General features: G+C 37.3%; 1 protein-coding gene across 2 annotated transcripts in view; it reads left to right on the top strand.

Annotated features, from left to right (window-relative positions):
- LOC124588421 (lysosomal alpha-mannosidase-like) overlaps positions 1-12,613 on the top strand; it is a 230,879-nt gene that overhangs the window by 193,390 nt on the left and 24,876 nt on the right. For both annotated transcript variants that reach the window (XM_047131612.1, XM_047131509.1), the window contains exon 16: positions 6,835-6,984. In XM_047131612.1, the coding sequence (XP_046987568.1) occupies positions 6,835-6,984 (150 nt within the window). The remainder of the gene's footprint in view (positions 1-6,834; positions 6,985-12,613) is intronic.

The raw sequence follows: 12,613 nt of genomic DNA, 5'->3' as shown, positions 1-12,613 counted from the left end.
TGCAGTCTCTGCCAGTTACTCTGTCCCGCTGACGTCACCGGGTGATGCTGCATACGCAAGCCGTTGTCCTGACGTATGTGCTGATGGTGGCAACTCATCAAATCATCTTGTGGTTAATGGCTGCCCCTCCAATGGAGACTGTACCTCTGTACAAACCTGAATAAAAGTCTGATTCAGTCAAGGTTACCTTACCCACTGCTTGCTTCCAGTCAGCACCAACACACTCAATCCATGTCCACACAAAGGAAGCAGTGCCTCATCCTGAATTTTGCTCATCCATTTCTTTCACCATCGTTAGGGTAATCATGTGGTTCCAACAGTAGAAACACTAAAAAGAAAGCTAGCTGCATGTTGTTGAACAATAAAATCTTTTTGGTCAGAAACAGTACAGACTTCAGTTTACTTAATAAACAGAACACCAACGTGTGCATTAAAAATGATGGTTCCTGCTACTATGTGGCATGGTGCAATACCAGAGTTGCAGAAGCTGAAAGTGTCTGATTGTGTAAAATGTTTATGACTTTCTGGAAAAGTGATTGCCAGAATTCATAAATGATGGAGTTAACATTGATGAAGAAAATGTCAATGACAACAGAAATGACTCCATATCAAGTGATAATGATGCTGAAGATATGAAATCTCATGAAATCTGCACAAGTGTAAGAAAAATAAAATGACCAGCATAGATGGAAGATGGTGCTATATTTGCACTACATGCAGAATTGCACATTGAGACATTGCACACTGCAGACACTTTCAGGGACATTTTCAGCAGAGCATTCAAAGAAGAATGGCTTCACGCTGTAGTAGAAGAGATGTGAACAATAAATAACCACATGACGTGGACACTATGTGAATGAACTAAAAACAAGAAGGTGCTGACACTAAGTGGGTTTTTAAAGTGAAATGTGATGATGTACGCAACATGCGGATGAGTAGGAAGAACAAACCTGTAATCTTTGGTTATAGTGTTGTGCTTGACACAGTTGGGTCGTTTAAATATCTGGGAATAACATTTCAAAGTGATATGAAGTGGAACAAGCAGCTGAATGGTCAACTTTGGTTTATTGGGAGAATGATAGGAAAGAGCGGTTCGCCTGTACATGGGACCACATAAAGGACACAGGTGGGACTTATTCTTGATTACTGCTTGAGAATTTGGGATCTGTACAGGTCAGATTGAAGGAAGACAACGAAGCAATTAAAGGGCGGGCTTCTAGATTTGTTACCGGTAGGTTCGAGCAACACTTTAAGTGTTATGGAGATTATTTTGGTAACTCAAATGGGAATCCCTGTAGTGAAGGCAACATTCTTTTAGAGAAACACTACTGAGAAAATTTAGGGAACTGGCATTTTAAGCTGACCATCAAATGGTTCTACTGCTGCCAATGTCCATTGCATGTAAGGACCATGAACATAAGATTTGAGAAATAGGGCTCATATGGAGGCATATAGATAGTCGTTTTTCCCTCGCTCTATTTGCAAATGATACAGAAAAGGAAAAGACTAGTAGTGGTACAGGGTATGCACTGCCTCACACTATACAGTGGCTTTCATAGTATCGATGTAGAGGTAGATGTAGATTAGTAGTTATAAAGCTAGGTTAGTTACTCATGGTTGTTCTCACAGGAAAAGTTTTCACTAAAATGAGACATATGCTCCTGCTGCAATGTTAACAGCTCTGAGAACATTACTTACTGTCACTATGATTTTATTGGTCCTATAAATTAGCTTTTATATAGATATGTAATTGTAACATAGGACACATCATTAAGTCTACAGTCTAGAAGATACATACATATAATGGTATTAATATCATAGAGGGAAACATTCCACGTGGGAAAAATATATCTAAAAACAAAGATGATGTGACTTACCAAACGAAAGCGCTGGCAGGTCGATAGACATACAAACAAACACAAACATACACACAAAATTCAAGCTTTCGCAACAAACTGTTGTCTCATCAGGAAAGAGGGAAGGAGAGGGAAAGACGAAAGGATGTGAGTTTTAAGGGAGAGGGTAAGGAGTCATTCCAATCCCGGGAGCGGAAAGACTTACCTTGGGGGAAAAAAAGACGGGTATACACTCGCCAACACACACATATCCATCCACACATATACAGACACAAACAGACGTATTTAAAGACAAAGAGTTTGGGCAGAGATGTCAGTCGAGGCGGAAGTGCAGAGGCAAAGATGTTGTTGAATGACAGACCAAATATGTCTGCTTGTGTCTGTATATGTGTGGATGGATATGTGTGTGTGTGTGCGAGTGTATACCCGTCCTTTTTTCCCCCAAGGTAAGTCTTTCCACTCCCGGGATTGGAATGACTCCTTACCCTCTCCCTTAAAACCCACATCCTTTCGTCTTTCCCTCTCCTTCCCTCTTTCCTGATGAGGCAACAGTTTGTTGCAAAAGCTTGAATTTTGTGTGTATGTTTGTGTTTGTTTGTGTGTCTTTCGACCTGCCAGTGCTTTCGTTTGGTAAGTCACATCATCTTTGTTTTTTGATAAATTTACATATAATGGTTTATACAGTAAATACATACAATAGTTTGCACCTTGTATACATAATGTTACATAACACACAATGATTTACAATACGTAATCTTTTGCAATACACAGTGTTACACAATAAACAGTGATTTTAAACGAATCATCTTTTACAATACATGAAGTTAATCAGTACATAGTAATTTACAGTACCAGAGTATAAAAACTAAAATTTTGTGACCTAATATGGGATGTGATTAAAAACTAATGGGAATTCAGAATGTATTGTGCAATACATGCCTTCAATGAAGTTAAGTCTGCAAACAGAACACTGAACACATCATCTTTCAGATGGCCCCACAACCAGAAGTCACATGGATTAAGATCAGGTGATAGGGATGGCCATGCTGTAGGTAAATGGCCACTGCTAATTTTAGCATTTCCAAAATGGTGCTTCAGCAGCTGCTTAACCGGGTTTGCAGTGTGCAGAGGTGCACCATCTTGGATAAAAATTATCCCATCCACACTGTTGGAGAGATGATGTGGTTTCACAAAAGACACTCATAGCACTTGGCAGTGATGGTACAGGTAACAAGACCAGAAGCACCTGTCTCTTTGAAAAAATATGGTCCTATGATAAATGATGCCGTAAGACCACACCACACACATGCCTTTTGAAGATGAATTGGTACTGGTTGATTTGCGTGTGGCTTTTCTGTTGCCCATATTCAACAATTCTGTGTATTGACATATCCTGTCACATGGAAGAGGGCTTCATCTGACTGAAAAATCTTCCACGGCCAATCATCGCCCACTTCCATGCAAGCACGAAATTCTAAAGCAAAAGTCTCTCTTGCTGGCACGTCAACAGGAAGCAACTTGAGAACATGGGTAACTTTGAATGGATAGTGAAGAGGGATGTTTCATAGGATTTTACACACTGTGCTCGCAGGTATGTCCAATGTTCGGGCAATTCTCTGTACACTACACGTTTGCACACCACCACTCATCTCCTCCTGCATTGCTGTGACCACTGCTTCCACTGACATTGAATCAATTTGTATCCTCCCAATAGCATGTTGCACACCAAAAGGACCCATCTTTTCAAATTTACAAATCATTTTCTCCAGACCCACGGCAATCATCGAACCGATGCCATTTTTCAAACCCTTCAGTGTCCGGAACCTCTGCAGAGTGACGTGTACACAGTTATCATTCTTGTAATGCAGCTTTACTAGCAGAGCGTGATCCTGCATTGAGACAGTCATGGAGAACGTCACAAACGCAAGAGGAGGAAAAGCCGTGTACCCGGCGTTTTCTGCATATTCTGACACATACAGTGCAATCTATTGATCATTTTTTTTTTTTTTTTTTTCCACATGTTTTCCCCCTTCCCGATAATATTCCACCGCAATTTGACATCATTCTGACCAGTGGTGTTATTTCTACAGCGTTTTGAAAGTTTAACTTTAATTATAATCACTCTGTATATTTGTTTGTTTATAATTCGGTACCAGTGCAGTAGAGTAAGCATTTAATCTGAATGTCAATTATTTCATTTTGTTTGAATCATTTCTGAAAGAACTATTTCCTGGTAACTCTACTTAATTTGCATCACAATTCTTGATTGCTTATTGTTTGGTGGTATTCTCAAGTATTTTAGCTTTATTCTTGTATTGCTGTATTTTTTGATCACATTTCATGTGCTTTTGCTTTCTGAACAATAGATTGAAGCATTTTACAATACTGATAGCATTGAAGTTTTAACTCTTATGACCACTGCTTTTTCTCTGAGTTGGATCAGCTATTTTTGAAAAGAGTAAACTTATATAAATGCTTAGTATGTAGTATTAGAGAAATACTGCAGTTGGAATGTTCAAGAGGAATATCAGTGGCTTTTTCCTAACAGTGGTTTTACTCCTAATATATGTATACAAAGCAATCTGTTAGTAATTCTTCGTTATGTATACAAAACAAAGTGTATGTATTAAAAAATGCTGTGACTTACTACCAGGAAAGCGCTGGTAGATAGACACAATAAAAAATACACAAACACACACACAAATATCAAGATTTCTTAACCCATGGTTGCTTCATCAGGAGAGATGGAAGGAGAGGGAAAGACAAAAGGATGTGGGTTTTTAGGGAGAGGGTAAGGAGTCATTCCATTCCCAGGAGTGGAAAGACTTACCTTAGGGGGGAAAAGCGACAGGTATACACTCGCACACATACACATATCCATCCGCACATGTACAGACACAAGCAAACAAAGTGTATGTGTGTATGTCCAGGAGCTCCTCCCAAACCCCTGGATTGATTTCAACCAATTTGGCACAGAAACAGCAGGTCTCATGATTATCAGCACATTGGGTATACAACCTCATAGCTCCAGTAGAAGGGGAGATACAGGCAAAAAGGTGTTTTTCCAGCCCCTAATGTATAGGTTGTCCTGCACTATGGGGATGTTGTGTGGGAACAGTATCGGTCTTCCAAATCAAATGCCAGCCCCTGACATGTAGCAGCCCTGCATGACAGGTGTGATCTGTTGAAATAGTATTGGCTCACTTTATTGACTTGTTTTGCATGGCGACCTCTACGTCACGGGCAAATAGATGATTTTTAAGTCACTGATGTCTAGCCTGCCCTGCATGACAGGTGTGTTATGGGAAGGTATCAATCTGCTTTGATGAATTGTACTGCAGGGGCTACATGGCTGATGAGAATGGGTGGGGACAGGTTGAGATGGATAGAGGAGGGGACAGAGAGAGTGAGAGGAGGTTAAAATGGAGAGAAAGGGGGGGGGGGGGGTGAGGATAAAATGGAGAGAGAGAAGGAGGATGAGGGGGAGATGCTTGAAGCAGGTGGGAGCTGTTGAGAGATAGTGAGCAGCTGGAAAGGGAAGAGGGGGAGGCAGAGTTGGAAAGGGAGAGGGGGTAGAGGAAATGGTCAGAGGGAGATTGGTTAGAGAGAGGGGTGGAGGAAATGGACAAAGAGAGGGGGACGAGGAGATGAAGAGATAGACAGAGTGGGAAGGAGGAGATTGACAGGATGAAGTGGGAGGAGGTGGTGGACAGACAGAAGGAGGAAGAGGGGGGACAAAGAGGAGGGAGGAGGAAAGAGGAGGGAGGAGGAATAGTATTCAATATACCTATTAAAAGCATATGTGGGCAGAGATAGCAGCCATTTGTGTGTGTGCTGGCTTGCTTGCTTGTGTGTGTGTGTGTGTGTGTGTGTGTGTGTGTGTGTGTGTGTGTGTGTGTGTGTGTGTGTGTGTGTATGTGTGTGTGCATTTTTTCCTTTCTGAAAAAGGCTTTTGCTGAAAGCTCAAGTGCATAACAGTCTTTTTGTTGTGCCTGTTTACAGCTCAACATGTCATCTCTAAAATAAGTAGAAATTTATCCTTTTCATAATATTGTTTGTATATGAGACCCTTTTCTTGGATTACTGACTGTTTGCGTACTGTCTGTAGTTTTTTGAATCATTAAATATCATTACAAGTGAATGTTTAGAATGCCTTGTAACAGGATACCTATGATCTGCTTCAATCAGTATCATGTATTATTTTTCTGGGAAAAGAGGCCCCAAAAGTCAGAAAAGGAATAGTAGCAGAAATTGAGAAAAAGAACAGTTAAATGCTGTGGTCATTGTTGGTTTGGCTACATGTCAGTGACCTCTGTGAAGAAAAACCTTGAATGATTGTCTTATAACCCTGAATCAGTTGTAGTCTCTCATAATTTAATTTAAATTATATCTAATTATTACATGAGACTCTGCTATGTAGGAAATTTAAAGCCAGTTGTAAATATTACCTGGCAACAGAGACTTTTGCTTTATAACTACTTACTTCCAACAGACAAAGTACCATGTGTATTGAAGTTCATCACAGTCACAAAGTTCCTCTTTACATGGCAAGTTGTGGTTGGCATCGCATTTCTCTTTGACATTCTTGTATTGATCCCTAGCTACCATTCTTTACAAAAATTGTATTTCATGATATTCATGAGGTCCAACAATGTCCACAGCATTTAACTATTGGAAGCTCTGTGTGAATCCTGTGCTATGTATGATCCTCCAAGCTTATAAAACAGCTATTCAGACTGTAGGTTATTTGGTTCTATTATCAACTCAATACATTACATTAATTTATTATGTTTTTCCTCATGTGTAACTACAGTGTGTAATTTTGTAATGTTGTGTCTGAGGAATGATGATAATGATAATAATAATAATAATAATAATAATAATAGTGATATGTAAACAATGTGTGAGACTTGAATTTAAATTATATATAAAACTGGCACATATTTAGTTATGGCTCATTTGAGATGTTCCATTCCAGTTCTCAGGAGTCTTCCAAAATGTACCAGAAAACGTTCACATTCTAACTTTGGAACCATGGAAAAATAATACAGTACTATTGCGGCTAGAACATATACTTGAAAATAATGAAGATCCTATCCTTTCAAATGCCACTGTAGTAAATTTGGAGGTATGTATCTACAGAGTACAGAGTCAGTATTTTCAATACATATGAATATTCTCCTGTCAAACATGTGCAACAGTAAATTTATTTGTTTGTATAGTAAATGTAGTTGTTTGTGTTTGCTTCTCCACTGTTGTCACAAGTGGAAGGCAATTTATGGCATGAATGCTAGTCCCATATTTCCAATCCCTCAGCCATTTGCTATTCTTAACATGCAACCATTTAATAGTACTTTTCTCTATTGCTGTCTTATAACCCTGAATAAGTTGTAGTCTCTGATAATTTAATTTTAATTATTTCTAATTATTACATGAGACTCTGCTATTTAGGAAATTTAAAGCCAGTTGTAAATATTACCTAGCAACAGAGATTTTACTAATTCTACCATCTTGGTCTACTTCACTTGATAACTACACATTTGTGTGTTGCTATTGAGCTACCCTTCCCTTCGGGCATGCATCCAGACTGACTATTCCTAATTCTCTGCTATTGAACATTCAATCTAAACTTTTCATTTATATACATTATTACAGAAGAATGTTAACTAAAAAGTAAGGAAACAATAACTTCCTAACTAATTATGATAATAACATATATGCACATGTGGTAAATGAACATCCTGAAGTGACCTTGAATTTTGCCTGTATTATATAATAATTATGTAATGTTGCAGAAAAAAGAAGCATAAATGCAGTAAACTATGTTAATGAAGCCATGTGCTCAGCGTCCATTTCGTTACAAGATCGAACATGTCCAACTAAGGAACTGATAGAAATTAACTACTGCTATTGCAATATTCATGTGTTTAAAGGTGTTTCGTGCATTAAATGCGGGACTGTTTATCATTACAGCTGTACAAATGTTAGCGAAAAGCAAAAAATCTGGCTATGTCAAAGATGCTTAGACAAAGAAAAGGTCAAATGTTTAAAAGTAAAGACGAAGTTATCTCGATGATATTCGACGAGTTTCAACTTCTCCAACATCAATATGATGCATTACTGGAAAAATACATACAGAGTGAACCTGGAATACGTAACACTCACACTCTTCTTTCTAATTCAAAACAAAATACAGTAACTAATAGTCCTAGAGTGCACAATTTGAAACCAGCAACCGTTAGTGTCAATATTCCACCAAAAAACAATACTGCTGCAAAAAAAGGCGCAACAGGATGGAGTGGAACGTCCTTCAACTGCACAAAAACAGTTTCTGGTAGTCAAATGATTCAGATCAAGCATAAAAACAATGTACTGCTGTTATCTGATAGTCATGGGCGTGGGTGTGCGTCACTCTTAAATGCATCTTTCAATTACAGCACGTCAGCAGTAGTAAAACCAAATGCATGCTTTGGAAATGTTGTCAGGGAAGCAGTCGAACTCTCCAGGGGCTTCACTTTGGATGACTTAGTGGTAGTTATTGCAGGTTTTAATGACAGTAACAGAAGCACAGCAGTTTTTAAAACGAGTGTACAAAGATTAATTTCAAGAATGCGTCATACTAGGCTGCTACTGTGTACAATCTCATACAGATATGATAAGCCAGAAAACAACTATATGGTGTACAATCTTAACTGTATTATAATGGACCTGGCATCTCCATGTACAAACATCACTGTAATCGACTTGAACCAACTTATTTATTTATTTATTTATTTGTCCATATAAATCTCTTTTTAAGTACATATATTGTACACAGGATATTGGACAGAAAACATTTTTTGGCTATTGGATTTTCAAATATCAAACATAAATTTTATAAATTTTTATGACAAATTGGATCTATACAGTTAATAATTACAAATTTTTGAAATACTGTGTATTTATAACTTATTTCTACAATTAAAGATACAAATTACATTTTTTCTTGCATAAGATACTGTGAGACTGAATAGTAGCAGTTTTTCAGAAGGTAGGATGTCACAGACTTTTTAAAGCTTTGTAGTTCAGTAAGAGATTTTATATGTCTTGGTAATCTGTTGTAAAGTTTTGTTCCTGCATGATAAGTACACTTCTACATAGAGAAGACTACACAAAACATGGGATGCATCTCAACGCAGAAGGAAAACAGAAAGTACCCAAAACTATCACTACTTCTGCTAGGTGCACATGGAGGGAAACATTGACAAAGGTAGCTACCTCCTCAGTAAACTGCAGTCATATAATGACACCAGTTTTGGGACAGGGTGTTCATATGATAAACAGAAATGACACTGTTATCCAGTCCACTTCTCAGCAGAGAAGAAAGTCACCAGAAACTGTCAGAGCACCAACTACACATATAAACAGAAGTGAAACCATAATCCGGTCCACTTCCCAGCAAAGAAGAAAGTATCCAGGAACTGTCAGCACATCATCTACACATATAAATGTCATGTTGTCATCTCCAGGTCAAATGGGCCAGTTAAAAGGAAGTTTTCAGTCAGTGAATAAGAACATTCAAAGAGCAGATGATTTAAATGTAAGCGTTCAGTCAGTGAGTGTAAGCAATCAAGCTGTAAAAGTGAGAAAAGCAAGTACGCAAGACATGAGTGAAAACAAAGAAGCTACTGTACATGCATCTTCTAGAGTGAGGAAAGTTCCACAGAGGAGCAGTGATTTTTTATGGATGGCACCAGGGAAATCATCTCGTCAGCATCTGGATCCAACACGATCAAGAAACTAGCCAGAGATGTAAGAACACAATCAACAGGTGACAGAAGAACGTACAAGCAAAGTGAACAAACTGATATACTGCTACAGAGGAACCCAGACCTACCCCTTTGTGAGGGTGACTCTGTTATTTGTACATATAAATATCAGATCATTAAGAAAGAAAACTGATGACCTGAGTTTTTTGTTAGGAGTGAACAAGAATATTATACTATGTATCAATGAACACTGGTTAAGTGAAGACCAACTGCAGTTATATGTACCCCCAAGCTTTGATTTACTAACAAGTTATTGTAGACCAACACACAACTATGGGGGAGCCTCTATATATGTCAGTAGTCTTGGATTACAGCACCCTTAGCATTAATGATTACTGTATAGAAAATGTACTGGAAATAGCAGCAATGTTACTGCCCATGTTAAAAATCATAATTGTGTCTGTATACCGCACACCTGATAATGATGTTGAAGTATTTGCACAGGCCTTACAGAAACTGATACTATACCTCGATAAGTGGCCTCAATATAGGATTTTAATTTTTGGTGACATAAATATTGATATAAGGCAGAACACACCTAAAGAACATAATCTTCTGAATATGCTAAGATCACATGACCTGCACTGCATTAATGAAAACCCAAAAAGACAGTCTGCCTGCCTTGATAATGTAATCACAAATGTTGAGACAAATCAGTATGAACTAGGTCTATTCAATACTGCCCAAAACAGAAATCCATTACTACCAACTATATCACTGGAAAAAAATAATGTTAAACTTGAAAATGAAATAAAATTTTTGGGGGTCACTATTACTGATACGCTCACATGGAAAAGGCACATTGACGTTACCAGCACAAAACTTAGTAAAGTATGCTTCATGATTAGATCAATAAGGAACGTCACTAACACAAGTACCCTAACCACAATGTACCATGCACTCTTTCACTCTGTACTTAACAACGGAATCATCTTCTGGGGCCAAAATTCTGAATCAATTAAGATATTCAAACTGCAAAAGAAGATAGTCAGAACAATAATGTTCAAAAAACAGAGAGACACTAGTAAACCATTATTTAAGAAACTAAATATTTTGCCCCTCCCATGCCAATATATACTAGAATTATTATTCTTTACCAAAAAAAGTATCAACAAAATTAGCAAAAATATGGACTACCACGATTATGACACAAGATCAAAAACCTCTCTAAGAATACTTCCCCACTCAACAAAACTGTACAGTGATGGTGTCAAGTGCATGGGAATAAAATTATATAATCATCTTCCAACTTTTATACACGAAATCCAAGAAATAAATAAATTCAAACAGGCAGTGAAATCTCTTTTAATAAAAGAATGCTTTTATACCGTCCAGGAATATTTAGAATCAAAATTGTCTTAGTGCATGATAATGTATCAAAGCTGAATGTTGTTAAGTCAGTCTTGTCACATCATGTAACAATTCTCTGTAAAGCTGTAACTTTAAGTAACATAATTTGGTAGGTAATGTAAAATAATCTTTCTTCTATACTCTTGTTTACTATTTTAGACTCCTGTAAACTGTATATTTGTATTGACTTATCCCATATCAGTTGTACAAGTCATTGTACTGATTTGATCTACGGGACAAATAATAAATAAATAAATAAATAAATACTCATTTTTTATCAGACCATAAAGGCATTTTCTTAAAATTGATAACAAAAGAGCCAGCATCTGTCTCCAAAAAAATTAAGTACATTAGGAATGAGAAATCTGCCAGAAAGTTAAGTACATTAGGCTTGTGAATGAAGAGAACATTGATAACTACAGAACACAAATAAAGATGACATTCTGCTGGAAAGTAATCATATTGAAAAAGCATTTACATTATTCATTAGTGCATTTAAAACTTGTTGCCCTAAAGTAATGAGTAAAAATAAGGGAACTTTGAGGAAACATGGCCTCACATCAGTGCATAACTGGTTCACACCTGACCTACACAGGCTCAGAACTCTATTAATGATTTCCTATGACAAATCAAAAAATAGTGAAGCCAAAAAAGCAAACTACATAAGTTTGAGGAACAAATACAAGGCAGAAATTAGGTTAAGCAAGTGCAAGGCAAATGATGATTATATTAATAAGTCCCAAAATAAATGCAAAGCAGCCTGGACTGTTATCAAGACTCATCTGGGTAGAAATAAGGATGTTAACAAAAATAACTCATGTGATACTTGTATCAGACCGGATGATTTCAACACCTTCTTCATTAATGCTGCCAGTATGAATAACAGTGCTGCAAATGAACATATCCATAAATGTGACAACAACCATACCTCAAATAATATAAATTCATTTCTACAAAATTTTGAGGATATGGTTCCTGTGTTTAAATGGAAAGAAGTAAAAGAAACAGATATTAAAACTGCAATAGCAAAATTAAGTTACTCAAAATCAGAAGACATTTATGGTCTCTCTAATTTTGTAATTAAAAAAATAGCAGATGTAATAGCACATCCAATCCGTTCTCTTATGAACCGGATGTTTGTCAGTGGCTGTTTCCCTTCATCCTTAAAAATGGCAGTTGTTACTCCACTGCACAAGAAAGGTGACAAGTCTTGTCCTAATAATTACCGTCCAATCTCCCTTGTACCCATCATATCAAAAGTAGTGGAATACTGCATACAGCTCAAAATCAGTCAACATCTGTCTGTGAATTTTATTCTCAGTGACTCTCAGTATGGCTTCAGGTCTGGCCTGTCAATGGCAAAAGCAGTTGAAGATGTTGTTTCATATATACTGTCATCATTCGAATCAGAATTATCAGTTAATGCCCCTCTTGTGGACCTCAGCAAGGCATTTGACCCTGTCAGTCACAGGATACTACTAGAAAAACTGCACTACTAAGGTATTAGAGGCTCAGAACTATCTCTGATCAGATCCTACCTGAGCGACAGAAAATAAATTGTGCATTTTAACAATATGAGGTCAAATGTCTTGGATATCA

The sequence above is a fragment of the Schistocerca americana genome, chromosome 1 (genome assembly GCF_021461395.2).
Source record: "Schistocerca americana isolate TAMUIC-IGC-003095 chromosome 1, iqSchAmer2.1, whole genome shotgun sequence".
NCBI lineage: Eukaryota > Metazoa > Arthropoda > Insecta > Orthoptera > Acrididae > Schistocerca > Schistocerca americana.
This window is presented reverse-complemented; position numbering and strand designations above follow the sequence as displayed.